The 25,600-nt window shown below is 47.7% G+C and overlaps 1 protein-coding gene across 2 annotated transcripts in view; it reads right to left on the minus strand.

The window, feature by feature from the left end:
• Positions 1 to 242: 242 nt before the first annotated feature.
• The window catches only part of fig4a (FIG4 phosphoinositide 5-phosphatase a), a 29,827-nt gene continuing 4,469 nt past the window's right edge, over positions 243 to 25,600 (minus strand). For both annotated transcript variants that reach the window (XM_067242291.1, XM_067242290.1), the window contains exons 5-24: positions 25,273 to 25,429; positions 24,895 to 24,945; positions 24,136 to 24,287; positions 23,838 to 23,966; positions 22,649 to 22,749; positions 21,964 to 22,126; positions 18,893 to 18,990; positions 16,817 to 16,950; positions 16,117 to 16,233; positions 15,064 to 15,109; positions 14,454 to 14,602; positions 14,077 to 14,243; positions 11,029 to 11,167; positions 10,083 to 10,141; positions 9,683 to 9,830; positions 9,352 to 9,435; positions 7,284 to 7,479; positions 5,251 to 5,333; positions 4,032 to 4,106; positions 243 to 1,181 (exon numbers count right to left, since the gene is read on the minus strand). In XM_067242291.1, coding sequence (XP_067098392.1) covers positions 1,004 to 1,181; positions 4,032 to 4,106; positions 5,251 to 5,333; positions 7,284 to 7,479; positions 9,352 to 9,435; positions 9,683 to 9,830; positions 10,083 to 10,141; positions 11,029 to 11,167; positions 14,077 to 14,243; positions 14,454 to 14,602; positions 15,064 to 15,109; positions 16,117 to 16,233; positions 16,817 to 16,950; positions 18,893 to 18,990; positions 21,964 to 22,126; positions 22,649 to 22,749; positions 23,838 to 23,966; positions 24,136 to 24,287; positions 24,895 to 24,945; positions 25,273 to 25,429 — 2,426 coding nt within the window. In that variant the 3' untranslated portion in view covers positions 243 to 1,003. The remainder of the gene's footprint in view (positions 1,182 to 4,031; positions 4,107 to 5,250; positions 5,334 to 7,283; positions 7,480 to 9,351; positions 9,436 to 9,682; positions 9,831 to 10,082; positions 10,142 to 11,028; positions 11,168 to 14,076; positions 14,244 to 14,453; positions 14,603 to 15,063; positions 15,110 to 16,116; positions 16,234 to 16,816; positions 16,951 to 18,892; positions 18,991 to 21,963; positions 22,127 to 22,648; positions 22,750 to 23,837; positions 23,967 to 24,135; positions 24,288 to 24,894; positions 24,946 to 25,272; positions 25,430 to 25,600) is intronic.

Consider the following 25,600-nt stretch of genomic DNA (forward strand, 5'->3'; position numbering starts at 1 on the left):
GGAGAGAAAGGATGAGAGAGGACAAGTGACAGTGAGAGAAGGGAAAGATTGTAATCCACAGACAGAGAGAAGGCAAGCACCTGTTTTATCCCTCTTTTCATTCATCCAGTTTTATTATTGGATTTAATAGCAGTTAATAATAGTTTCCTATAATAATTTCAGTCACTCTTTCACAGACAGAAAGTCTGACTTGTGTCCCCACCCATTACCATTTATCATCCAAATTAAACTCACAAATCATATTTATTTAATAAATAATGTTTAATTAAGACATCATGTTGTTACATAATCCTTAGGAAGTACATTTAACAGTAGGGCAGTCATCCAACTCATGATTAATTAGTGTGACAAATTAAAATAGAAAGTAATATTACATCTTGGATTCAGTCAAACCTTTCATAATTTCAGGGGCTAAGTGCAACCAATCGTTTGAACAGTTTACATCTTCCATAATTTCTTCAGTATCTTGACAATGACTGAAAATCTAATTTGCATGTAAAAAAAATACATAGTTGCTATTTTAAAAGTCAGGTATGCCATTAAAAAAAAGAGAAAAAAAACTAATAAAAGGTTGCAAATAAAATGGACATTTGGATGTTGGCCTTTGAAAGTGCACATACCTGCATAATTAAAGCAATCATTAAAACATGAGCTGTCCCACTTTGAAGTTCTTGTAAGCCATCAACATAATTTTATTTTCCTGTCTAGCAAGGTCTGTTACTGCACCTGTGAGTCTCTGGCACCCCAAGGACGGTTCTCACAGCAGAATAAAAAAAATGTAGCAAATGTGAAAAAGGTCCTTGAAATGGCACCCCATAGAGCTTCCATCCAAATCCATCCAAGCAGGATATATCAGGACAGCTCCAGCCTGGTCTTCCTGAATGACGTATGTGAAGAGTCATCCCCGTCGAGCCCTCTCCCACCCCGTCAAAACCCCTCGGTCCCATCCAGACCAAGGATGAGGTGGAGATGGGGTCACGACAGGTTGGTGGAGGTGATTTTCTCACATGTACCTGTTCTTGATGTACTCTCGGTACATGAGCACGTCCTCCCTGCACAGCGCCCTCACCTGGCCGTGGCCAGTCATGACATGGCTCTCAAACAGCTCGCAGGTTTCCTTGTCCACACGTGGAGGGGACACCTCGAAGATGCTGTCCTCCTCGAAACGGGACACAGGCACCCTGGCCGAGGGGACGGGGAGGACACAGGGGGTTTGGAGGGAAAACAGGGAGAGAAGAGGGGGAGCAGGAGGAGGAAGAAGGAGGGTTGGTCAGAGGAGTGTCAAACTGCACATTCAACCTGCCCTGAACAAGATCATTTTACTACAACTAAAGGAGCTAAACCATCTGGAAACCTAACAATAGCAGAACCTTAAAATAACATAGGAACATGGGAATGAATCAGCAGGAGAGGGGGCAGGAGAGAGGGCAGGCGAGAGGGCAGGAGAAGGGGCAGGAGAAGGGGCAGGAGAAGGGGCAGGAGAAGGGGCAGGAGAGGGGGCAGGAGAAGGGGCAGGAGAAGGGGCAGGAGAGGGGGCAGGAGAGGGGGCAGGAGAGGGGGCAGGAGAGGGGGCAGGAGAGGGGGCAGGAGAGAGGGCAGGAGAGAGGGCAGGAGAGGGGGCAGGAGAGGGGGCAGGAGAGGGGGCAGGAGAGGGGGCAGGAGAGGGGGCAGGAGAGGGGGCAGGAGAGAGGGCAGGAGAGAGGGCAGGAGAGGGGGCAGGAGAGGGGGCAGGAGAGGGGCAGGAGAGGGGGCAGGAGAGGGGGCAGGAGAGGGGGCAGGAGAGGGGGCAGGAGAGGGGACAGGAGATGGCTAGGTGAGGGGAAGGAGAGGAGTACAGGGGCTTAGTGTAATGTTGATACAGCGGTAGAGTAAAGTATAGTACAAGCCTGAAGGAGAAAGAGTTAAAGATACTGCATGTCTCTACCTTGAGGTCGAAACTAGCGTCTCTCTTAGCTTTTATTTTCTTCCTGCTAGCTCCCTCCCTCTCTCCCTCTGTCTGTCTGTCTTTCCCTCTCTATACCCCTCTCTCTCTATTCCTTTCTAGGACAGCACTTAGGGAAGCCTATGGGCATGTAGGTCAATATGTACCGCACCAAAGTGACATGTAGTAGTTGCGATCTGACCAGTGGGATGAGTGTGCGTTGGTGTGTTAATGTTGACCTGTCACCTCCAGGTCCTCATCCGCAGACAGCGTTGGATTAATTTCCACCAAGACAAGCAGAAATTGGCAAAATCAAACAAATAATCTTTTACCACCAAATTGGCCATTTTCAGACAAAAATGGGGAGCTTGGCATAAGATTGGTAGCACAGAGGCCCTGAGCTCCTGTGAGTCACATCTCCCTTAGCAATCAGCTCGGCACTCACAGGTGTTACCTTGACACCCCACACCCACTTCCTGTTGCCCCCTCCACTCATACCCGTTGCTTGGCAGGAAGAAATGTTTCCACTGTAAATCTAATTAGACAAGGTCTGGGTGTTTAGTGTCTGAATGCCTCTCCCTCTTAGAGACTGACTAAATGGAGCCAATGTTTGGGTTAGACAGTTACAGCGAAGGTGTAGCTGGTACGCTTGCTCTCCAGAGCTTTCTACTAGTGGAAACTAGTAGAAAGAAAATGGGGTTCAGAGTTAGGATTTGTGTCTGGGTTAGAATGACATTCAGGTGGGGTTGGAGTTACATTAAGGAGATACGAGTGTTAGGGTTTGGAGCTAGGGGTTAAGGTTGAATTGAATGAAGTGTGAGACCCCGCAAGAATTACAATGTGTGATCTACACATCTGGCACACCAGTGTTGTCACATTCTGACAAAACACCACACAAACCCACCAGCAATCGCCATGCAGGTGAGGGCCATCAGGAAGCGAAAAAAGGGAATCGCTTTAATTGTCTGTAACACACACGCTTCTGCTGATACGTGACCTTTTAGTGTCGCCCACCTTAGCTAGCTCTACACACATCAGCCAGTGACAAAAATCATAACCTTTAGTTCAAAACAAAGAGAGGGGGCAGAAAAGAGGAAATCCATGTTTTAGAAGCTGCAATGTAGAACATATATGTTACAGAAGGAACACCTGCTGGATGCGTGGTCCTGACATCAGAAAGGGAGGATGAGAGAGAAAAGATAAGAGGCAGAGATGATTAAAATTAAGAGAGAGCGAAAGAGAGATAGACAGGGATAAGATAGACAATGGATAGACAGACATCTGTAGAGGAGGGGATGAAGATATAGACTGGAAGCAGTGAAAGCGTAATGGAGAGAGATATATAAAGGGATAATACTGTACACTAATGAGTGAAAAGTCATGTGTTAATTCTAAATGTGGTCTTATAGTGTCCACAGCTTGTGTCATAGTGTCTAATACAAAGCTAATGTCCTCCATTGACAAACCCATTGTTGGGAGCAGGTGTGCTAGTGAACCACTGTTCTGTTTTAATCAGCAGGCTATTGTAACGGCAGCCTCCACCCTGCACATGCATACACACGTGTACATGTGCCCTAACACACGTGTCCTGTTAAGGCCATACTTTACATAGAGACGTCTAGCTGCTTTCTAGTATGTGTGAGTGTTTGTATGTGAGAGAGAGAGAGATGATGCGAGGCTGCGCTCCGAGGCTGCGCTCCGAGAGGCTGCGCTCCGAGAGGCTGCGCTCCGAGAGGCTGCGCTCCGAGAGGCTGCGCTCCGAGAGGCTGCGCTCCGAGAGGCTGCGCTCCGAGAGGCTGCGCTCCGAGAGGCTGCGCTCCGAGAGGCTGCGCTCCGAGGGGCTGCGCTCCGAGAGGCTGCGCTCCGAGAGGCTGCGCTCCGAGAGGCTGCGCTCCGAGAGGCTGCGCTCCGAGAGGCTGCGCTCCGAGAGGCTGCGCTCCGAGAGGCTGCGCTCCGAGAGGCTGCGCTCCGAGAGGCTGCGCTCCGAGAGGCTGCGCTCCGAGAGGCTGCGCTCCGAGAGGCTGCGCTCCGAGAGGCTGCGCTCTGAGCTTTTTGTGTACTTTACATGTACCTTTTGTGTGTGTCTGTGTGTGTGTGTGTGTCCACTCACAGGTTGATGGCATTTTCTAGGTAAGTGGGCTCCGTCTTCTCCACTGTGTGTTGATTCTGACCCAGGTGTGCAAACCTGCAGACACACACACACACACACACACAGTTAACCATTGTGTAGTCCTGGAAAGACATGCAGACACACAGATGAGGTCTCTCATTACCTGAAGGAGGCACGACCCACAGGTCAGTCTAGATCAAGGAGTGTGTGTGTGGATCACAAACAAGGTGAAGCTTCTATATAGCTCCATCCACAGAACATGATATCTGAGACACACACACACACACACACTTTAAGACTGATAAGACCCAGCTATAAGTACAAAACTGGACATAGGAGTCCTATCTTGACATCTTTAGTTGGCTGATAAAAACGACCACACAACAATGAGTATACTTCAGGAGGTCTTACAGGTGTGTATGTGTGTGTACCCGTGTGAGTGCCTGTGTGTGTATTCATTTCTTTGTCAGGCCTTCCTCTGCGGTGGGTACTCATCCAGGTTGCGATGATGGCAGCCAGCATCCACCGGTGTCCTGAGAGACCACCTCCCACCAGCCCACCACTTCTATTCTTATTACCAGGGCGCGTGTGTACACGCGTGCGTCTGCAGGTACGTGCATGTGTGAACGAGTGAGAGGCTGAATGTGTGAGCGTACGTTCCCTTCTTGAAGGTCGTTACTTCCCCAAAGGAGGGGAAGACAGGACCCCCCCCCCCTCACCCCCACCCATCCCTTAGCAACCAGATGACACCCCCACCCCCCCCCCCACCCCCCCCCCCCCACACACACACACACACACACACACGCACACACACGCACAGCTTTCAGAGAACAGACTCTTAACACAGTGAGGTGTTTGAGGAAAAAGAAGATACAAATAATTGGGTACAAAGAGTCCAGGAGAAAGACAGAGAGAAGTGAGGGGCTGGGAGGAGAAGAAAAGGAGGGCTTGACAATGGGTTGTAAGATCACCACAGCACTCACACACAGCAGGCCACTGCTGCAGCCGCTGAGAGCAACAGCGGCCCGTTACAGCGCGGGGAACCATCATTACTAGAGGACTCAATAGCCCAGCCTTGTTTCCTAGGGACTACTTTCAGTGAGACACACCGGTGCAATGCGAGAGTGTGTGGATTGGATGGTGATGCGCGTGCAAAAGGAGAGGGTGCATTGAATGTATCCCTGTGTGAGTGTAATGCCAGTGTGTGTGAATCTCTCACTTGTGGTATATGAGCAGGTCACCCTCGGCGGGAGAGTCAGCCAGGTTGAGCCCGTAGGTCTCCCTCATTGGTTGATGCTGGTCCTGGGGGGGGGGGGGGGGGGTTCACAGGTAAAGGGTCAGAGAGGTTAGGGTTGGAGGATGGTGCTGAGTACTGTTATGTTGCATCAAACATCAAACATCTCCCAGTATCTGCTGCATTCCACATGAGACACACGAGTGGTCAGTCACGTTGACCGTACCACCCCCATGTTCCCACTCAGACACATGCTCCTCCCAGGAGAAACACCAGCGCCGTGTGTGAGTGTGTGTGTGTTAGCGTAATACGACCAACCTCCAACAAGCCTCCATGTCCACAGCTAGGTGTCAATACGCAGCCCAGACATCACATGTACTCTCTGTCTCTCTCTCTCCATCAGCCTCTCTCTATCCTTCTCTCTATGAAAGAGTAGTGGTCTTTTGTTTCTGGTGCCTGTGCTCCTCACAGCAGCTGAATGTTCATCTTGATCAAAAGGCTCTTTGAGGCAATCAGTCATTACAGCTCTATTAAATTTGGGCTTCCTGCTAACCATGCAAGAAAAAGCAATCCACTAGCTGTACAAACACAGCTTGTAGTCGGCACACACACACACACATACACACAGCAACCTCCAGGGATATGACATGAGTGTGTGTAATTGTGTGGTAATGATCAGATAAATATTTCAGCCAGTTAGCTTTCCCCTGGCGCTGTGGCGATGCATTCTGGATCATTCAGGCTCTCAGGCAGCCACACGAGACACGCGTGGACAGCTCAGACAACACGTGACGCACACGCTACTCACGCCCCCAAATATTCATGTCAGGCTCTTAGATCCAGGCAAGGGAGGGGAGGGAGAGAGAGACAGTGAGAAAGACTGGGAGAAGAAGAAAACGGAGAGAGCGAGAGAAATAAATATTTTATATATCAACCATTCGATAGCAAGAAGAATTGGAGAGACACAGAGAAAGAGAAAAAGGGATGGAATGAATATAAATGGCAGCGGTATGTATTCATTAGTACAAAGGATAAGAGACAGTAAGAGAGAAAGAATAATACAGCAACTATATTTTCTACATTCAAGATCAATGAGAAACAGAGTATATCTACAGGTTAATGTATGTATGTTTTTCAGTTTAAGCAGGAATTAGCATAGGAACGTATTTAACATATCAGGGTGAGGAGGGGGGGGGTCACTTGGAAGGGGCAGGTACACACAGGGGGTCATGGTTGGCTCTCCTGTGCGTTACTGGACATGTTCCCAGCAGGAGCCTTTGAGAGCTCCCGCGTTGCCTTGCATCATAGTTTGATTGGTTCCCGTCCCCCCACAACGAGGAATTTAAGTCACTGCCGTATCTGGAGCTGTATGGACGAGCTTGCATTGGTCAACTGGGCAACCAGAGAATACGGCCTCTAGGAAGAGAGGTAAGGAACAAGCTGGAGACAGGAAGTAGGAAACAGAGTGGACGCAGGGCAGAGCCAGCCTGTAGGTAGCGTATGAACCCGGTACATTCCAGCAATGAAGCAAAACCTTCTACTCAGCCTGGCCTGAAGGGCCACTATCTGGACGACTACTGCAGGAAAGCCACTTAGATGTTCCTGCTCTGTTCTAGTCCCATCTTGGCCTGTGGGTTCATCTGCTGCGACCCAGTTAGATAAATAGAACTCCGGACGTTCTGTCTGTTAGTCAGGTTCTGGTTGAATGCTTCTAGAATGTACTATTTTACAGCTGAATAAATGCTGAAGGTGGAACACGTGACTTAGGAGAGGAGAGACAGTGGAGGCCTGTTAACACAAGGATCATCTCAGTGGCAGGCTAGAATCTGATGATGGGGGGTGGCACTGCCAGCATGAGCCAGGCCGGCTGTGTGGAATATTAAATAGAGAACATATGAAATATCCCCAGCCTGCTCCCCTCCCTTCAACTGCTGTCTGTGTGACACAAGAGACATATGGGACGTGTGTGTGTGTGTGCGCGCGGGGCTTCCTTCCCACGTGCGTGTGCAGTCCCGTACCTCTTGCGCGCGGCCGCCGTCCCCTGCCTCGGCTATCCTGACGGGGGTGGAGCGCTGGGAGACGGAGGGGTCGTCCTCACGGTCCTCCTCCGAGTCGTCCTCTGAGCTGCTGGATATGGCCTCCTCGCTGGGGGGGGGCGGGGCACTGGCGGCCGTCTTCCTCTGGAGCACCGCCTCCTCCTTGCTGCTCTTATTACTGGGGGGGGGAGGGTTGTGTGGCCAGTAGAAAGAGGGGAGGGGGGGGGGGGAAGGGTTGTGTGGCCAGTAGAGAGGGGAGGGGGGGGGGAAAGGGTTGTGTGGCCAGTAGAGAGAGGGGAGGGGGGGGGGAAAGGGTTGTGTGGCCAGTAGAGAGAGGGGAGGGGGGGGGGAGGGTTGTGTGGCCAGTAGAGAGAGGGGAGGGGGGGGAGGGTTGTGTGGCCAGTAGAGAGAGGGGAGGGGGGGGGAGGGTTGTGTGGCCAGTAGAGAGAGGGGAGGGGGGGGAGGGTTGTGTGGCCAGTAGAGAGAGGGGAGGGGGGGGGAAAGGGTTGTGTGGCCAGTAGAGAGAGGGGAGGGGGGGGGAAAGGGTTGTGTGGCCAGTAGAGAGAGGGGAGGGGGGGGGAGGGTTGTGTGGCCAGTAGAGAGAGGGGAGGGGGGGGGAAAGGGTTGTGTGGCCAGTAGAGAGAGGGGAGGGGGGGGGAGGGTTGTGTGGCCAGTAGAGAGAGGGGAGGGGGGGAAGGTAGAGAAGACAGCACACACACACCCCAGTTAAACCACAAATCAGTGACACAGCAGCCCCAAGTGGTATCCAAGGCTGTTGCCAGGACACACAGTGAATGCCTCTGTTAAAATATAAGGGAACAGCTGTGGAAAGATCGCAAGGTTAACAGACAGTGATGAACCATGCTGTGGTTACTGCTTTGAGACCAGAAGGTAACCTGACCACAGCAGGGAAGAGTAGGGATAACGGGGTCAGATGGCTGAGCGGTTAGGGAGTTGGGCTATTAATCAGAAGGTTGTTGGTTTGATTCCCGGCCATGCCAAATGACTGTGTCCTTGGGCAAGGCACTTCACCCTACTTGCCTACTTACTGTAAGTCGCTCTGGATGAGAGCGTCTGCTAAATGACTAAATGACAATGTAAATGTAATGGATAAGGCCTGACTGATTCGTCAGGGATTCGTCAGTCAGCCTGAAAACAGCACGCACACAACCTCCATGTGACACAACGGACAGACGGGAGGGAGAGAGGGAGGGAGGGGAGGTGGCTGAGAGAGGGGGAGGGAAAGAGGAGTGAAAGATGGGGGGGGTGCACTCGATGGGACATAACAGATAGATGCCCCTGTAGTCATGTAACTGTACAGTCATGCACCATGTACAGCAACAGAGACATTTCTGTACGTCGAGAGATGTTAATTTTAATTAATACAAGTGTGATGAACCCGCAAGAGACAGAATTGTTGTTGTTTTTTGAACTAGACTATTAAGAACGACAAATGAAGATGAATAAAGTTCAAGACGGCTTTGACTGTCGTGGCGTCCTAATTGCTCACACAGAAAAGGCTTGAAGGCTTCTTCTGCCAGTATAACAGCTAACCAAGAGAATGGCTTGTGTTACAAGTGACTGCCCTTAACTCTGGGACACACTGGGATAAAAGTGGACGGGAAGCCAGAGGGGTGGGGGAGGGGATGGAACAGAGTGTGCTGACACAGAAAAGTGACCGATGTAAACAAACCACTTATTTCTGTCTCTACAAACACCTGCCTTAAATGGCAGAGGGTTACTCACCAAACCTTGCACCCCCACCCCCCCCCCCCCCACACACACACCACACCTTCCCCCTGCCTCATTTAAAAACACACCAACGACAGCAGATATAGGTCCATGAACGCATGTCTGGTGTTTCGTAGCAGTGCTGTAGTAGATGGGGACAAATTGACTGCTTTGGAACATGTAGAGGAGGGAGGAGGACACTGTGTGCGTGTTGCACATGTTTTGGGGGTTTTATAAACTCACACCCCTCATCAGCATGTACTCGAGTAAATTGATACAGAAAAACACAATTGAACCAAAACATCCCGCACAAGCTTACCCCAGAACTGACTTCCCTGTCTCCTCTGGTTTCCTCACAGTGAAGGGACTGGGGTCCACTCCCACCGTCTTGGGCATGAACTCCCTGTGAGAACAAAGACACACACAGACACACACAGACACACACACGCACAGTAAAGTTGGTTTAGATGAAGCCCTCTCAAACGGATGACACAGTTCCCACCCTCTGCTCAGGGCACTTAACAGATGCACGGGGGCAGGATATAGAGAGGAACTGGGCTAAGCATGTCCAAATGTGTGTGTGTGTGTGTACACCACAGAACGGAAGTGGAGGAGACAACACTGGCCTATAGATGTAACACCAGCCCTACCTGGCAGAGTTGGTCATGGCCACGCAGAAGGTGTCGTCAAATGAGGTGAGCTCATATGGTTTGAAGAACTCTGTGTAGATGTCGATGCTCTGGTCATAGCGGTTTACCCTCTTCACCTTCACTTTCTTCATGTTCTCTTCACAAGGGACTGGATGGATGGAGCGGAAAAGAGTGAACAAAATGAGGACACACAACCTCACACAGGCTTACACTATTCATGTGCTTTCGCTCTCTCACACACGCTCATATAACAAATATTATACGCCTACACACACCCTCGCACACACACACACACACACAACAACAATGTAGACGCATAAGTGTTATAAACGGCAGGTGTAACTAGCTCATGGTAATGTTGATCTTCAAATAGGACTGAAGAAGAGAATCAAGGACGTACCTTCATCATAGGGCAGTGGCAGATAGGACAAGATTCCCTCCGACCACCAGTACGTGTAGCTACACACACACATTTTGCAAAGAAAAAAACATTCAGAACAGCTATTAGGCCTACGTTTCTATAACCCAGATATGGAGATCGAATTCATAGAGCCAACCCTGGGTCTAACATCAAACAAAACATCCTTCTATTCAATAAGTCACAAAGTTACAGTAAAAGGAGCAGTCACAGTGGTGAATACCAAGAACACCAAAGAACTGGGTCAAAACTAAGGCTGTCAGGGAGACCGACTGCTCTCTCTCAGTAGTTGACTTAGTGCTGTTTCTGCCTGTGAAGTGTTGCGGTGTCATATGAGCACAGACAGAACAAGCCTAACAAACTCTGCCTGGCCCTCACAGACAAGCAAACGTGTGTGTGGACACACACACACAGAAATAGAGTGGACGTCCTGTGGGAGTGTATAAACAGCAGAAGCTCTGCTATAGCACTGTTTGTGTGTCTGTAAGTGTCACTGAGTGTGTGGAGAAATACGTTTCCACCTAGGTGCATGGGCACTGTCACACGCATCGAAAAGCTGTGAGGAATCTACTGTGAGGTTATACAGCAGGCACACACACACACACACACTAGGCTAATTGATGCATTACTTATGTATCTATATATATATATATATACACACAACAACAAAGTAAAATACTTGAGCACCAATTCCACACATATGGAACCGACCAACAAGATATGCTCTCAATCTCTATGGCCACCAACCTACCGGTAGTTTGTTTACATGTTTCAGCAAAGGGAGTTCCAAAATCTTCCATTCTGCAAACTAGGTCACATTATGACACGACAAACACACTTCAGGAGGTGTGGGGTATAGTCTCCGACAGCCCCACCAGCGCCTAGCTGGTGTTGGCTGGCGTGTCCAGTGAGCGGGTGTGTGTGGTACCTGCGGCGGTGGTGGAACAGGGCCATGGTGTTGCTCTGGTGCAGGTAGAAGTCTGTAGGCAGCTCCCACAGGTGAGGCCTGTTGTCACATGGCTGATACACCTGCAGGAACAGGTTAATGGCATCCTGTCTGTCAGCATCTGAGGAAGAGACAAAGGGAGGGAGGGATGGAGTGAGAGGAGAGGAGAAAAAAAAGAGAGAAAGAGTGCAAGAAAAAAAAAAAATCAAAACACACAAATCACAGACACACAGGCATCACAGAAACAGTCAACACAGACACCAATGATGAGGAGATCATAAAACCCAGTTATAGAGGAAGATAGAACACAGTTAGCAGATTCAGAACATACGAGAAACCTTCTCAAATCAAATACACACAAGCCACCAGGCAAGTTTCCAGGAAAAAAAAAAACAGGTACGCAAACAGATCCAAGACAAGAGCATGACTTCCTGGTCTCCAAGTCCACATGGGTGTACGGTGAGTGGCACGTGCCTCAGCACGCGGCAAAGCCAGTCAGGTGGTGCTTACCCTCGTCCAACTGCCAGATCAATTATCCCCCAAATGATGGACTGCAGTCATAATTACGGCTCTTTAACCTAAAACCAATTTGAAGGTAATTATCATCCTGAGCTTTGTCCAAGCCTGTATGTGGGAGTTCAGATCCTACACAGAAGCAGCCAAGGAAATGATCTTTGTATGACTTTGTATACGCTGGAAATAATACTAGACAATAAAGTCATTTTGGAACACGTTAACCTGCGTGGGTCTTTTGACTCATTATGTGATAAGTGGATGATAAAAGACATGTAACTTCTTCCTGGGAAAGAAACAGATAAAACACAAAGATAACTTACAAGATGTCTGATCTGTGTGTGTGTGTGTGTGTGTGTATGCGTGTTTCTTTCTGTTTTCTACCTCACTTCCTGTCCACTTAAGTAACCAGACTGGCCCTCCCCAGACCTACAGGCAAGTGTCTAAATTCAGGTGCTGTCAAAAGCCATAAATTCAGCATGGCCTTGTACAAGATTAGATGGAAAGGACATAACAAAAATGTAATTGAGCTTGTGGGGTCAATGAAATCACACACCATCTACGACCCAAACACACATCCTGTACCTGACTTTAGGATCAAGGGCGGCTTAAGATACATGTTAGGAAAGTAGGAGGGGAGGGAGGGATGGAGGGAGCATAGAAAACACATATCAGACTTCATTATTGTACCGTCAAAAAAAGACACATTCAGCTGTGGACCTGTAGAAAAATAACATTAATGTGAGACAGCCAAAGAGAAAGTGAGAGTGTCCCAGAGTGTTCTGATTAAGGAGGAGACTCTACTGACTCGCACCACGGTAATAAGGGAATGAAATTGTAATCAGGAAGAAGCGGGTGAGGAGGTGTTGGAGAAGGGCACCATGACAGTAGACGGGCTGATTTAGTCTGACTGCTGTCCCTTTCTTCACTCTCTTTTTCAAGTCCTCTGACACAGTCCTTGTTAGGAGTGTCGTTGGCAGGGGACTGGCTCAGGAGGGTTCCAGAATGACTGTGACCTGGACCCGCACTCAGGTGCCCCTCGGGTGCACAGGGTTGTGTCTCCATTGATTAAAATGGGAGTCGTTCAGAGTGCAGGGAAAACAAGGAGGTAGGGTAAACGGATCAAAAACACACACGCACACACACGCACACACACGCACACACACGCACACACATGCACGGTCATCAAGACTAGTGAGATTGCATATATACAGTCCAGTGAATCCCATGACCCCAGCTCTCACCCACGCTGGAGATGTGATTGGACACTTGGGGCAGCCAACTGCGTCACTGGCACGAGCAAAACTGCTAATAAAGATACTAGTGACAAGTTTTGGGCTCTGAGCAAATTAACTAAGCATTACAACAACAATCAGACTGTGTGTGTGTTAGTGAGTGAACGTGCCTCAGAAGGATAATTCCATGACAGGAAAGCCAGACCCATAGTGGGAGCCACAATCAACAACATCCACAATATTTATATTTTTCTGCCCAAAGGATAAATTAGCCGATTCACTTGTATTCTTGTAACCAAAAGCACCCCTCAGGAAATGTTTAGCATTTACTGTAAGGTAATTTAAAAAAAAAGATTGCCCACGCCTGGGTGAAGTCATGATTCTTTAAGTTATCCCTTTGTAATGACGATTATCCCAAGTGTGTGTTTGTTTGTGTGTGAATGTAAGATTTTATGTGATTTTTACTTTTATTTTTTGAATCTTGGGAAAATAGGGTGTGTATGTGCATTAAAAGAAAGTCACTGTCAATCAGCTGTCTTCTCTGAAACACTTCAGGGAATCATGGCAGGGCAGCGAGGAACAATAACATGCTTTTCTACCTTAGCGGCACTCAAAGCGCTTTACAATGTTTGCCTCTCATTCATCCATTCATACTCTCAATCACACATACAGACAGCAGCGAGCTACCATGCAAGGTGCCGTCCTGCCCATCGGGAGCAACTTGGGGTTCAGAGTCTTGCTCAAGGATACTTCGGTACATGACCTAGGAGGAGTCGGGGATCGAACCGCCAACCTTGCGATTAACAGACAACCCTCTTTACCCCGAGCCATAGCCGCCCCAAAACTGCTCATGTTATTTAGATGTGTCAGAAGCCATAAACGCGGAAAAAACACTCATAATTAATTCCCTGTAGATGGAAAATTTATGAGGACTAATGGATGGTGGTGGGGGTGGGGGGGGCAATGTTATGTAACAGTAGGATTGTGAATGGGTAAGGCAAAAGTGAGTCTGCATTTCCATGGTAACCTAGGTTTTGGGGGGGCAGTTGTGGGTGGGGGGGAGGGGAGGCTTGAGAGGATGACTAAGCTCAACCCACAACTTGGTTGTGTAATAATCAATGCACTATTTTGTTTTTCAGAGGTTTTGTGTATGTGGTGTGTGTGCGCGTGTATATATGGGGGGCTTTTACAGAGTAATTGAAAAGATGTGACTAATACTTGGGGGAAATCGGAACTGGGTGGGATTAAGTTTGTGTGTGTGTGTGTGTGTGTGTGTGTGTACCTGAGAAGGCATTGCTGTAGTAACGGGACAGTGTCTGCATGATGTCCTTAGAGTGCTGCGTCCAGGGGGCGATCTTGCGGTATGTCTTCACCCTGTGGACCAGCTGGGAGCCGCCGTACTGGAGAGAGAGGGTGTCTCCATGGTCCTCATAGAGCTCCTCAAACAGCCTGGACACACACACACACATTACAAACCCAGAATAGACGACTAGGCAATAGGTCAGTAACATAAGTGTTCTCAATGTGCTTCATTGTGTAGTCTAAATCTTCAGTCAGTGCCTGAGTGCCTTGCATGTAAATGATGGATTTCTTTCAATAAGACTGTGACATGTACTAATGTTGTACTGTGCTATGCTGTAAGAGGGGCTAGTTCCATACCGGACACAGTCTGTGTCGAATTGGAGCTTGGGCTTGTCAATCATGCCCAGTGCATAAAGTTGATAGGCCAGGGCACACTTCCCCACCATGAACTGGGCGGTGTTGGTCCGGTCTAGACAGTCCACACAGTTGGTCCGCAGGACTCCAGTCTAAAACAGGAAGTTGGTGTTGTTGTTGCTATGGTAATAGATATGGAGTACTCCCTTTTCCTTTAAGAAATGTTCTATACAAATAACAAATATATACTGTACATCCATTTATTATAATACTTATATGAATACTACATAAAAAATATGTATTGTGTACATTGACAGAGGGAATACCAAAAGACAGACAAGATCAGCTCTTCCAAACTTGCAGACACATGAGCGATATCAGTGCTTACAGGTTACCATGGTAACATAACAACAAGAGCATGTGGTGGGTTTTTCTCCATATGTGACAAGATCCTCTTAACCCAATTACTCCAATATTAGTGTTACCTAAGCATGAATCATAGCAGCACCACAACAGCCCAACACAGGAAACATGAAGAGAGGTCCTGGGAGTAAGTTATTCAGTAGGGTGTGTGGGATGTGGTTGGGGGTGTGTGTTTGTGTTGTTATCATACCTGGACACGTCCATTGGAGGAGATGTGCCCACCCAAGTCTCCCCACCTTGAATAAAAAACAAACAAAATGGTCAGGCAAACACAAATCAACAAAAAAACTTAACTTGGGGTTTACATTGTTTTTTGTGTGTGAATCTGTCACATACAGTATCACTACAATCACATGTCAGTCGTCTTCTATGGAAACGGAATTCCAGACTGGTCTGAGAAACTTGGCCTGTGTGTTTGTGTGTGTGAGGACAATAAACACACATGGAGTCAGGACGGGGTCTGGATTTACAGCACGTCCAGTCTTGGAATTGGAAGGGAGTCAGATGGCTGAGCGGTTAGGGAATCGGGCTATTAATCAGAAGGTCGCAGGTTCAATTCCCAGCCGTGCCAAATTACGTTGTGTCCTTGGGAAAGGTACTTCACCCTACTTGCCTCGGGGGAATGTCCCTGTACTCACTGTATGTCGCTCTGGATAAGAGCAACTGCTAAATGACTTAATGCAAATGGAATTGAGCTAGCATGGACTTATCAACCCTCAGAAGACAGAGGGAGTGTGACAGAGAGAAAACTTTTTGTTTGTTGGAAAGAAACTGGGAGAGGGAATGTTTTTAAAGCTGGTGTTTGACAGTGCTGGCATCATAATAATGGTAAAGAATACAAGCATTAGCTTTGGTGCTGCTATTTATGTAATGGAGTGGTCATGTCCACACCATGTGATTAGGATGTGTGGGAGCAGAGTCCCTCAGCACTAGGTTGCATGGTCTGCCATCCTCTCAGCCAGTTAGGCTCTGACTGGTTACTCAGACAACCGCTGTCTCTATTAATGGTCCACATCTTTGGGGAGTTCCCAGATGGACTTTTTATGATTCCCATTAGCAGACACTAACGGGGAAAAAGGTTATATTAAACCTTGTTCTGAAATAGACAGAGGCAGGGTAGTAGGGCTGTGGGTCTTTGTGTGTATGTGTGTGTTTGTGAGTTCTAAGTTTGGGGAGGGTCCTGTCGTTGAGGTAGCTGGATGGGTAGGCCAGGGGATGTAGAGTGTGTGTAGGAGGGACTAACCTGTCATCCGGCCGGAGGTTGTGGCAGTAGAAATCGGAACGGTTGATGAAGAAGCCAGTCCTCTTGACCACATTCTCTGCTATCATACTGAGGCGGTCCAGCACGTTACACAGTTTACTGGGGCGGGAGGAAAGAGAGAGAAGATTGATAAAAAAAGGAGGTGGGGGGGGGAGAGAGAAAGTTAGATCAAAACAAATAAGAAAAGTGAGATACAAAGACAGAAAGAAAAAAATAAGGGCAGATAAATAGAGAGGGTGCAAAGGGTGAGGGAGGAGAAAAGTTAGACTTTAAAATAAACTTAAATGACAAGAGCATTGAACATCTCCTGAAGGTAAGGTAGCAGTTGTGAGTGGACTCGGCAGTGTGGGTTCATGGATATTAACAAGGCTGCAGACATGAACACAAAATACATCCCTGCCTCCCTCAGTTTCCATGGCTACGGCAGCCACTAAGCTATCTGATTGTACATGAAAAACTGTGCACAGCAGTGTAGAAAATACGTTGTACAATATACTGACACGTGTCATGTAAATAGTTGAGAAAGACCTGAGTCCAATGTGTATAGGGAAATGGAAGTTAAGGTAGGATTTCTTCCCTTTTTGGCTATCTTATTTGACAGAAGATGAGCTGCTTCACTTTGATGTAGCTCAATGCTAAGCTAACAAGGCTAAGATAAACTAAATGATTGGCTGACAGCTACCTTTTGGTGTACCGTGCCATATCCCAGGCAATGTAGTCGATGCAGTGTTCTGGTGGGAGGAACTGGTTGAGGTTTAAGATGGCTGGATGCAACTCCTCACTCAGGATCTTCTCATGCTTCCGTTTCTCTCGTTTCTACACCCCCCCCAAAAAAAACACCAATACAAAAGTGTAATCCAAGACACAAAGCTGTGTTTGGTTATGAAACTGGGTCTATGGCCTACTTTTACTTGGCACGTCATTCTTTTCTGTCTGTAAATATTGAATTACATGACCACTTTGGTTGGACAGGAGAGAGAAACCTTTGTTGCAAAAAAGAATTATAATCTAGGTTGTTATCTAAACAACACCACTGTGACCAAAACCATTTTCATCCATCAACACCCCATCCAAGACAAAAAATAAGTTGTTTATTTTCTTCCGGTAACACTTAAAAAGAGTGAGTCATGTCACTCACATCAGCTGTGTCTGAGTGTTTCTTTGACTGGAAGATTTTGTTCCTAATTGTCTTTCTTTCTTAAGTAATGTTAATTAAAAAAAAAAGGCATTGAAATAGAAGAACAGCATATTTTAAACATCATGTCTGTATTACAAACACCCAATTCGAACTGCTACTCCATCCACACCTCCTCCCTCTCTCCCCTCCTCCTTCCCCTCCTCCCTCTCTCCCCTCCTCCTTCCCCTCTTCCCTCTCTCCCCTCCTCCTTCCCCACCTCCTCCCTCTCTCCCCTCCTCCTAACCCACCTCCTCCCTCTCTACCCTCCTCCTCCCTCTCTCCCCTCCTCCTTCCCCACCTCCTCCCTCTCTCCCCTCCTCCCCTCCTCCTAGCCCACCTCCTCCCTCTCTCCCGTCCTCCTTCCCCACCTCCTCCCTCTCTCCCCCCCTCCTTCCCCTCCTCCTCCCTCTCTCCCCTCCTCCTTCCCCACCTTCTCCCTCTCCCCTCCTCCATCCCCACCTCCTCCCTCTCTCCCCTCCTCCTACCCCAACTTCCTTCCCTTCCTACGTCCCTCCCCACTTCCACCCCCTTATCCCTCCCCACATCTTTTTCTCCCATCTTGTCCCCATTTAAAGAGTGCCACTACACAGCTAATCACACACAACAGCCTTTAATATCCCACAGATATCAACACACATGCATGCAGCCTAATGAGCAGTGTGTTAATGGATAAATTAGTTCACCAAGTGTTTCCAACCACCTTGATACCATGACACTCCAAGTAAAAAAACTTCTGGCCATTAGACACGTCTGCATCATTGTTTTCCATTAACACACACTTATAGAGGAACACACAAAGACACTCATGCACATACACACTAACACACAATTCCAATCTCTGGCCGTGATCACGGCCACCACAGTATACATCACTCCCACAGCCCCGTAGACTATTGTAATTTCATGGTTTATTTCTGTTTAATATCAACCTGTCTTCCACACTCTGTCCCTCTCTATCTGTCTCTCTCTCTGTCCCTCTCTCTCTGTCCCTCTCTCTCTCTCTCTCTCTCTGTCTGTCCCTCTCTCTCTTTCTCAGGAAGGAAGAGGCAGAGTGTGAAGATAGAGGGGGTTCCCTTTCACACTCCCCTGGTCTCACATTTGTGTGAGGGATCTGATTGGATATTTCTTTATCCGTTGTCTTGGGGATGACAATGTGAGCTGGACACTGGACACACAACCAGGGAAGGCTCTGGATTTGCCACGCAGTGTGGATAGAAAGGTTACATGTAGAGTTGAGAGGATGTGTGTGTGTCTGGGGAAAGTATACGAGTATGTTTTTAAGGTGTGTCAGATGGTCGTATGAGTCATAGAGCGCGTGCGTGCTGTCTCTACCTTTTATAAGGGGCATCAACAGCTAGTAATGACCAGTTTATTCCCTCCTCCAGTCTAACTAGCCACAGCGACCTTATTCTACAGGATAGCGCGCTATCCATTTCTCTGTCATTGTCGTGACCTCATTGCTCTGCATGAAAGAGCTCCTATATTTTGCGCCTCACGTGTCTCTTAAACCTTTCTGATGTTGTGAGCTTGGGCTCTTTTCTGCAGGTCAGAGCTGAGGAAGAGGAGAGGTTGCTAGGTTACCTTGACGAGGTTGAGGATGATGATGGGTGACCCGAAGCGCTGCAGCATTTGGTCGAAGTGGAGCGCGGCCACGTGGGCGTAGGGGTCAGCCTGGTCCACTGTGGGAGGTCAGAGGTCAATGAGAATCAGTAGTGTGCCCGTGCATGAGCAGTTCAGAACATTGGTATGGTTGTGACCAGGCGACTGGGTGGAGGATGTCTGAGGCAGCCATCAGATGCATACAGGCCTAAGGTCAACTACTTCTAACAGGACAGTTTCAACCTTTTTCAACCAAGGTTTCAACCTTGTTCTGAGATATGTGGTATATTCAAACTAACCTGTTCAATAAATATGTGTTCTACAATGCAATAGGACTGTTGATTATTAATTGGGTCCTCCTCCACCAACAAATCACGTATTCAGAACTAGCCAATCAGTGAAGTCATAAAGGAGAACACATGCCAAGTAACCGAACCAGCAGGTCAGCCAGGGTACAGTTAAAGCGGGTGGTTATGTAGCACACCCTGACAAAACAGCAGCACTTAAAAATCCTCTTTGTTTGTCCTTTTCCATTATCCTGTCTTTCAACTTTCACCGTTGTTTTTCAACAAACGGGTGTAAACTATCTTCACAGGACAGCACCCCATTTCAACCAATCAGGAAGAAGAAAGGATAATCTGGGTCAGCTGAATGTGTTTATATCTAAATGGTCCCTCACCTGGGAAATAAGGTGAGGGACAAAGAGAAAGAGAAAAAAAACGGAAAAAACCCAGTGTGACAGAGAGATTGAAAGTAGAAAGAGAAAGTGAAAACAGAGAGTAAAAAGAAAGATGGGGCTCATTTCCCTCCTACCCTGTAATCAGGGCAGGTAATGAGTCAGACATCACGCATAGCCAGCATGCACCTCCTTCACACCGCCAAAGACCTCCACTTACACCAGGCTGGTCATTAAGCTGCGACCGACATCACGTAACACAGCACCTTATAATGAAGGAAACATGCTGAGAGAGATGGAAAGTCTGCCTTCATATGCATTATGAGGTGGTTCTGGAGCACCAGCGCAGTCGCAATACACCTACCTGACCGGGATTTCTATGGCATTAAGGTGCCTCACAAAAGTAAACTATACTCATCAACAACTACACCTGTAGGCAGTGCTTCTAATGTACCACTGATGTCTTACAAATACACATAACTAATGTAGACGAGTGGGAAAATCTATATTTAATACATTATTGATATGAGGCAGTTAGGTTGAAAAAGGTGAGTTGGGTAGAAGGGAGTGAATACTTTAGTAAGGCATTGTAACGTCCATGTTAAGATCTGGTTATATAATCACACAGGAAAACACAGTGCCTGCAAAAAAACTGAGTGGTGAAGTAAGGAAGCTGAATCAGATCTAGGAGTTATTAAAAATAAAAGGGCAGTTAAATCTAAGTGGGAGTGTAGTGATTGACTATGACTCAATCCTTTGTCCCAGACATGCCAAAAGTCATGTATTGTACCAACAGTGATTACCTATTTTATACGGAGAATATTGGGGTGAATTGGGATTTTGGGGTGAGCTGTGGCTTTGGGGTGAGGTGAGGTTTTGGGGAAAATGTAGTTTTTGGGGTGAAGTGGGGTTGGGTTTAGGGCTGAGTACGACACTGAACTTATACAGAAGAAACCTGATCCATCTTGCATTTGTTGATTATGAAAGGAAATGCCAGGCTGGGATGGATAAAGGCCAGACAGGGGGAGTAGATTAGGTAAGTTATCACTCAGTCACAATCACACACACACACACACACACACACACACACACACACACACACACACACACACACACACACACACACACACACACACACACACACACACACACACACACACACACACACACACACACACACACACACACACACACACACACACACACACACACACACACACACACACACACACACACACACACACACACACACACACACACACACACACACACACACACACACACACACACACACACACACACACACACACACACACACACACACACACACACACACACACACACACACACACACACACACACACACACACACACACACACACACACACACACACACACACACACACACACACACACACACACACACACACACACACACACACACACACACACACACACACACACACACACACACACACACACACACACACACACACACACACACACACACACACACACACACACACACACACACACACACACACACACACACACACACACACACACACACACACACACACACACACACACACACACACACACACACACACACACACACACACACACACACACACACACACACACACACACACACACACACACACACACACACACACACACACACACACACACACACACACACACACACACACACACACACACACACACACACACACACACACACACACACACACACACACACACACACACACACACACACACACACACACACACACACACACACACACACACACACACACACACACACACACACACACACACACACACACACACACACACTTCTTGGAGGCAAGCTTTGCATCTCTGCCTCATGCAGCTAAATGTCATCCTGGGATATACTGAAGGGCAAATGAGGGAAGATCATAGAATTCAAAACAGTCCAGACTCAACACACACCTATCTGCAGGTTTTCTTCCTTTTCCATCGCAGAAACTAAATCTCTGGAGGTTAATTCTGCAGGACTGATAATGAAAGAAATAGATGAAGAGGACAAGTGGGAGGGAGGGACAGATGGATGTCACTCACTTGATTCCGTTCCTTGGTTTAGGAATGAAGCTTGTCTTTCGTCTATGATGCCTCAAGCTGTTACCTTAAGTTCCCTCAGTCCCTACCTCTCTCGGTCCCTACCTCCCTCGGTCCCTGCCTCCCTCGGTCCCTGCCTCATCACTACTTCCTTTCTTCACTGGGTCTTTTTAAACAGGACGAGAGACCAGAGGCCTGCATCATCAAACTTACTACAAAAATGTGTTGTGGGGTGCACTTCCAGAACATGGGGATGTAGGGGTAGGAGACTCACAGCGTATAGGGGGCTTGGGCATCATGGTGGAGATGTCTTGGGACCAGTAGAGGGGCACGGAGCCCCGGACCTGGACATAGGACGAATAGCTTCCCGCTCTGAACGACATCACAGAGGCGTCATGGATGATCTGCTCTGTCTCAACCTCATTGGCCACGTCGCCCTACACGGGGCAGGAGTCAGACAAGGAGGATGTATTTCAATCTTTTGTCCCATTTGATTTGGATTTTTTGTCTTGTCAATTAAATCCTATTTCCAATACACACAACCACATTTCTGCTGGTTTTCAATATATACATGAAGTCATAGCATGTGTGTTACATATAGCTGGGATGCCACGTACAGTAGGATCAGAGCACAGATTAATAATCTTTCCCAAAAAGCATGCATGTAAGCCAGAGACAGTGCCACCGAGGTAAAGACAAACCCACCGCTCTCTCTGTCTTTCTCTCTCCCACACACACACAGAGATGGGGACAGAGACATCATGTTACCCTCACTCAGTCTTCGCCCACCCCCCTAATCACGCTGTTGACAACTCACCCAACCAATTCCTCCTGCTCTGCCCCATCCCACCCCCCTCCCTCCCTCCAAATCTGACCATCCCCGCTCCACCCCTGCTGCTGCTATTATGAGGCACCGGGGGACAAGTGGGCCATGTTCCCATGGCAACGGCAGTGAATACCTGGCAGTTTGCTCCTCTTTTGAGGAAGCGAGTTCCGGCGAACTTGCTTGAGCGCCTGGCGATGAGCGTCACATGGACCGGCCTTCCATATATCAGGAGCTCTGTGTCCCAGGTTTAAGGAGGGACACACAATACACTGTACACACACATACACACACACACATGTACGCTCACAAGCACATAAAAACACGCTTACATTCACAGTGCCATGGTCACAGTTCACTCTTTTTCCAATTCCTAGAATCTTCTTAATCATCATTCTCATATCCCTCCATCTCTCTCTCTCACCACCCTTAGCACCTTTACCGTTGATTCCTTCTCTACTTTACCTATCCTGTCCTCTCTTTGCCTGACCCACTCCGTCCAACTTTTCTTACTTTGACTTTTCTAGTTTCTCTTTAACTTTCAATACACGATCAACCTTTTCTACCTTGTATTGTCTCTGCTCTTGCTTTGTCTTCCTCTCACTGCCTGAGGCACCCTTCTGTCTCAGAAGAAACCCTGGTGGCGGGAGCAAGCGTGTGATCGAGAAAGTTTGTGAGTGCAAGCATGTACGTGTAGTATGTGCAATGCGTGTGTGTACGTAGGTCTAGGGGTGCGAGTGTGGGCTTGTGAGAGTGTGAGTGAGTGTGCGTATATCTGTATGTCTCCATCTCGTTGTCCCACTGAGACCTACAATGAACAACAGCGAAGGAGATCCCCCTGTTTTCTGCACACAAAAAGAACCACACACAAAAACAACCATCATGCCCGCCTGTATCTTTCTCATCTAAAACATAAACACGGCTTGTGATGAAATATGCAACCAGTTTCATCCCTCTCCTCCTCCTCCAAGCAGATGGCCACACTGTGTAAACCTTGCACTGTTTACATAGCCGATAACCATTTCTTACTTGCCATCTTTTTATTGCTGCTCCACAACCAGTGGATAGAAACATAATTGGTTAGCAGAGCCTTTGGTGGTTGTAGCACTGCACGTGTTGCATAGAGGTTGGTTCAGATAGGCTGTCTGACAATATCAGTGCTTTGAAGGTTTTTTCCTCACATGCAAACTGAGAGGGTGACGGGTTCCTTTTGTTTGTTTTTTCCTTTCAAAACTGAAGGCCGACCCCCCCACACACACATTCAAACACGTGCTTGAAACGTTTGTTTGGTCTGGGGCCTCTCTTCCGTGAAGAGGAAAGGATACTGGACTGTCCACAGAAGCCGTGAATGATGTACATGAGCCAGTCGTGATGCACCACGTCCTTGACACACTCCAGGAGCTTGGCGTTCCACACATACTTGGCGTAGGGCTCGTTCTGAATCCCGTGGACCACTGACAGAGGAGGAGCAAACACACAACATTGATGAAAAGGTTCAACCGACAAGTTTAGGAGGGAGTTTCAGCACAGAGAAAGTGGGGCGGCATGGGGGTGCAGAACCCTGGATCAAGGGGTGGGAGGAGGAAAGGATAAAGAATTAATTAAAGAGATTGTGTGCCTAACCTTGTGTGGGCAGACCCTCGTCCTCAAAGATGTCAAAGCTGTCCTGGCGGCTCTGCGTGTGCACTTCCTCCTCTGGCTCCGCCCCTGGGTCACATGGGCTCTTCAGCAGCGTCAGGTTGTATTGCAGCGAGTGGCTGAGGTCGTAGCTATAGCTAGAGGGTCAGACACACACACACACAAACAGACACACAGAGACAGACAGTAATGATGAGAGCGTTTGGTCTGAATGATTAGGCTGATAGATGGATGGATGGAAGGATCAGAGATTCATTGTTGAAAAGCTAAATATGTCAAATCAATTGGCCATTTTGTGGATCATTACCTGTTGCTAGGAGGACACATGAAAGCACTAAGTGAACTATTATTGGACGTGGCAAGTACCTGGCAAGTCATGATTACATAAGATCAGGTTTCAGTTCAGGTTTACCTGCCTTTGGAGTATCATCAAAAAGAAAAGAACAACTGGATACTTTAACTGTAGATTTGATTCCCTGTTTAATACAATTCTTGGTTTATTCAACCAAACATCCGAAACCCACAATTCCCCCCCCTGAAATTAGGCAATGAATATAGTTCAGGTGGGGCCGTCACACCCGGGGTGTGGACATCACAGCTATGTGGTGATGCTGCTGAGGGTTTGGAGAGAGAATCCTCTGTCTGCTAGATAAGACCAGCTCAAGTGTTGGCTGGCAGAAAACCTTGTATCGAATTGTTCAAAGCAGAGACTTGTATAATATGACCGAATAAAAAACAGCTCACCTAAAGTAGAAGTTGCTAGAAAGGTCCACGTTTTGGAAGATCCTAACATATCTGTAAGATAGCAATGGAAGGGAGAAAGCACAGATGCTATTAGCTTCAACATGAAAACCTCTTCAGATCGGGAAAAAAGCTGTGTTAATGAGTTCAATGTCATCGTTCCTGGCTGTCTCACTGGGTTACTAGGTCTTATGCAACAGGTGAGAATTAGAGAACAGATTGTGCGTGTGTGCATCCTTGACATCATATACCGACAGCACATAACAGTGTGTGAATGAGAAATAAGCAGGGGGTAAAGGAGAGACTGAAACAGTGAACAACTCAAGGAAAGTAAAAGAAGGGGAGTGAGAGAGATACTGTACAGAAAGGTGTCTCTCCCACCTGGCCTCGTCAGGGTGGGTAACCCTGACTGAGTCGTTGGGGATGTGGATCATGCTGGTATCCTCGATCTTATAGATAGAGTGGCCGCCTATGTCAGCCATCTTCCTCCGTTTGGTGATCAGGACGATGTAATAGCCTTCCAGGAAGCGGACAAAGCCTGCAGAGACACATCAACACACCATGAATCCCCGGACCTTTCTTCTGTACCCAATAACACGTACACACTTTCCTGTCCACTGCTTTCACTCAACACCTCCTCAGTTCTCTGAACTAGATTTGTATTAGCATTTAGCAAAGATAAAGAGTTTTCACATTTGATTGAGTGTGT

Source organism: Osmerus mordax, chromosome 8 (genome assembly GCF_038355195.1).
Source record: "Osmerus mordax isolate fOsmMor3 chromosome 8, fOsmMor3.pri, whole genome shotgun sequence".
In the NCBI taxonomy this organism is placed as follows: domain Eukaryota; kingdom Metazoa; phylum Chordata; class Actinopteri; order Osmeriformes; family Osmeridae; genus Osmerus; species Osmerus mordax.